We start from the raw sequence: 4,212 nt of genomic DNA, 5'->3' as shown, positions 1-4,212 counted from the left end.
CCCGACCACGATTAAAGCTCAATCGCAAATGGATCCCCACGTCTCTGATGTATCATTACACAATTATTGTGAAATTATGTATTTGAATTTATGTATATGTTACCATTAGAAAAGACATTTAAAAAAAATAATTTTTAGCTGCACTCGGAAATATCTTTTTGACATAAATAACATACAATTTGACAGAAAAATGCCACATAAGACATGGTGGAAAATGGTGAAAAGTCTTGTTCCACTGAGATGAAGATTTTTTTAACTTATGGAAAATTTTGATTTGGTCCAAGGGCCTTTTAAGAGTTAAATAGTACATATAAAAGTACATATAAAAATGCATGGAGGGTCAAGCTGTGCTGTTTCTGGTTGCCACAGTAACAGTAATAAGCTAAGCAATAATAAACTAATATAAACTACTTTATGAGAAAACCTGTCATGTTCGGCACTGTATGCATGGATTTCAGCGCTGAAGTTAAATACTCTGTTAAAATATGTGTTCTTATCATTATGTGGACAAAATTTTGTACCACAATCAGTATCTGACAGACAACAGCACTTCAGCAGAGTTATGGTCATTTTAGCAAACAGTTTGCTCCATAATTTCAGTTCAACAGTAGTATGTTGAAAAAAGGGTAAATCAAGTAAATCTCTATATTATGCATAGGCTAGCCTTCTCCCCGTCTGACCCCTCCAGGTCTAGTTTTGACATCCATCAGGGGGGATAACACACACATTTGTGTTGCTATTTACTGCCAAAAAATAAAATTATGTAATTTTTGGTTGTAATTTTCAGTCAAAGGTCAACAAGAAAAGCAATATATGACTTTCCTTGCCATTTTCCTAGCAATAAGAGTCAGACAAAATAATAGGAAGATGTCTGTAGACTAATAAAATGTCCTAAAGACTAGTTTCTTTGCTGTTTCGACTTTAGCTCTAGGAGAGTGTTCAAAGACGTTGATAAGAAATATGTTTCATACAGTTTATAAGATTAAAAAAATGGCCTTTATAGAAGTAAATCAAGTCCTGAGGTTAATATAAAAAGTATGTAGATAAATGTAAAAGCTAATAGAACACGGATAAAATATTGTTTCAGAATAAATTGTTTTACAAATTAAATATTACAATATACGTATGTAAAATAATGTTTGATTTGTATCAGAAGTTTTGTAAATCTAACTTTTTCATATCGGTAGACACCCTGATTAAGTCCTAGAAAAGTCCTTAAAAGGTCTTTGAAACTGAAGTTAACCAAGGTGTGAGAATCCTGAATGAACTTTAAGTGTAGAACTAAGTGTTGGTTCCCATTAATACTATGTTATTCTGACAAACTTAAATTCACTAAATTTACTATTTTTCTCACTCTGTTAGACCTTTATGAGTACCCGAAAAGGTGCTTGGGTCAGAGGTCGTGTGGCTGGTAGAGGGCTTCCTCTAGATATGACAGTGATGACACGAGCTCGAGATCTGATTTATGGCCTCCTGCCTCAACCTTTGCTTAACTGGTTTGGGGAGAGAAGCCTCAATCAAAGACATGATCACAAGCTGTATGGACTACAGGCTGAATACAGGTGAAGGACCAAAACATGATCCTCATAGATTTAATGTAGGCAGTAAAGCCCTGACTGTTAAAAAATTACCTTATGATTAAATGACCTTTACCCATGTTTTGTGATTCAGGATCCTCGACCACCATGTCTGTATAAACGATGATATCCCAAGTCGCATTCTGGTAGGAGAACTGGTGATGAAATCAAATGTGCAGAAGTTTCAAGGCTCAACGGTTGTCTTTGATGATGGGACCGTAGAAGAGAAGATTGATGCAGTGATCTTCTGCACAGGATATACTTATAGATTCCCCTTCCTCCCCGATTCCTTAAACGCTGGTTCTGATGGAGATCTGAAACTTTATAGAAGAGTCTTTCCTCCATCTCTAGAGCGTCCCACACTGGCCATTTTGGGCTTGATGCGAACCAAAGGGGCGTTCATACCAGTTGTAGAGCTACAGGCACGCTGGGCCACCAGGGTCATTGCAGGTAATGAGCAGCCATAACTTGACCCAAAAAAAGGTTATGATTTATAAGAGTAAATATAGAGAATCATATGAAACATTTTATATAATTATGGGTTAAACAACTTTTTTGTGTTAATTTTCTTGTTCTTTAAGGACTAAACCATCTTCCTTCAGCTGAAAAAATGGATAAAATAATTGAGAAAGACATACAAGCGAATTTGAAAGGGTAATTACTTATTCAGATGGATTATAATTTCAAATAGGTTTAATTTAGTCAGTTAATCTGCTGTCTCTCCACAGTTACTGTCCCAAAGTGGCTGCCCTTCAAGTGGACCACATCCCTTACCTAGACACAATAGCAAAGGAAATAGGTGTCCGTCCCAACATTGCTTTGCTTCTCCTGAGGGACCCTGCTGTTGGTTTGAGGGTTTTCTTCGGGCCCTGTACTCCCTACCAGTATCGACTGAGTGGACCGGGGCACTGGAGAGGTGCCCGTCAGGCCATCCTTACCCAATGGGATCGTGTGGCCAAACCCATGAAGACACGGCCCATTCCAGAGCCCTCATCCTCCATCTTATTTTTTTGGCTGGGCCTGTCAGGAGGAGCTGGAGTGATTTTTGCTTTAATGGCAATGCAGAAAAAGGTCCCACTGTTCCTGAATATCTATTAGATCCCACAGATATCCCAAATTCGATTTTTGCATAGCTGATTGTGTTTTGTAATCAAATTTTTGTTAAATCCTTGTCAAACACTGTTGTCAAACAAGTGTATTTTTTTTGTTCTTAAATTTATCTCATAGCAAGCATTCTGTTTCAGCATTTTCATCACTTAATATAAATGTTAAAAATATGTGGAGAAGCCTGAGTCTGCTAGGATTGACATTTTGTGTTTGGTGGTATTATCATCAACTTGTCTACATATAATTAAAGTCACTCTTACACATTTATGACTACATTGTTTATTGTAGTGGAACATTTGAGAAAACTGTTGTAAATTATGAAAACAACAATGATGAAAACATATGACGTGATGTCATGTAGCAAAGAAAAAATCTACACTTGGGTCGTGTAAGTGGCAAAAGAAAACCGCACTTTGCTGTTGCATAATGTTAACCATTTTTTGACTAATAAACGTTACTGAGCAAGATCTCCGCCCCTTTTACGTCTACGTCCACACAGGGGAGTGGTGTAGTGTTTGTGTCGTGGCTAATATATGACATAAGCGATCTCAACTTCACTCTGGGTAAGATGGCACGCCACAAACCTTTCTTAATATAACTTTATTGTCGATTGATACAGGCGTACGTGATTACGTAACATGACTGTTGTTTTCATGAACACTGCAGAGCTCCATGTTTGTCAAAATCGGACTGAAATCGCGTTTTATATTTCCGTATGTTCTTGTCGGCGCTTTAGCAAGCCGATTTCACAAGATAAGACATGCACTAAGCAATGTCCAAACAGCATTTGAAATAGGCTGGTTTGGTTTTGAAACGTCAAAGTTTAAGTGATTGCAGGAATATGTGAATATTGTATCGCTTGGTATTTTTGTAACGAGGTTGTATGAAAACTTGCTTGACCTTTCATCAAACTTGAAAATCGTTGTTTTAATTGCTTTTTTATTTTTATTTTTATTTGCAGTTGTAAAAACTGTTGTCGTGTGGTCCGCGAAAGTTTATGTTGTGTAAAAAAGTTCATTTTCCACCACGTAGAGCTATCATACAGTCTTAACAAAACTATCAAAACGTGCATTGTCTTTGAGATGTAATGGAAATAACACTGATGGACAGTTTCATGCTTTGGAAAAGATTACATGCATTTCCATAAGAGAATGAAAATTATATGGGTTTGGAACATAAAGGATGTGCATAATTGACCGTTTAAAAAAAATATTCCTTTAATTTTTTTTATAATCTCCACCTGTTTTAAGTCTGACTGTTGTGGAATATCATGGCTAAACGTGTGGCTGTGATTGGAGGAGGAACCTCAGGGCTGGCCTGCATCAAATGCTGCCTGGATGAAGGTCTGGAGCCGGTGTGTTTTGAGACCAGTGATGATATTGGAGGACTCTGGAGGTTTAAGGTGAGATATGTCTATATTATTGGGCCCATTGAAGAAAAGCAGGAAGCCAAGCACCGAACCCTGAGCCACAGTTCACTGCATTAACAAACAATGCTACAAGAAACTGATCCCGTTTGCATCCTATTT

General features: G+C 37.2%; 1 protein-coding gene across 1 annotated transcript in view; it reads left to right on the top strand.

The window, feature by feature from the left end:
* The window catches only part of LOC122324856 (flavin-containing monooxygenase 5-like), a 5,459-nt gene extending 2,538 nt beyond the window's left edge, over positions 1-2,921 (top strand). The window contains exons 6-7 of the mRNA XM_043219561.1: positions 2,159-2,231; positions 2,306-2,921. Coding sequence (XP_043075496.1) covers positions 2,159-2,231; positions 2,306-2,675 — 443 coding nt within the window. The 3' untranslated portion in view covers positions 2,676-2,921. The remainder of the gene's footprint in view (positions 1-2,158; positions 2,232-2,305) is intronic.
* The last annotated feature ends 1,291 nt before the right edge of the window (positions 2,922-4,212 follow it).

The sequence above is a fragment of the Puntigrus tetrazona genome, chromosome 20 (assembly GCF_018831695.1).
Source record: "Puntigrus tetrazona isolate hp1 chromosome 20, ASM1883169v1, whole genome shotgun sequence".
Classification (NCBI taxonomy): Eukaryota; Metazoa; Chordata; class Actinopteri; order Cypriniformes; family Cyprinidae; genus Puntigrus; species Puntigrus tetrazona.
This window is presented reverse-complemented; position numbering and strand designations above follow the sequence as displayed.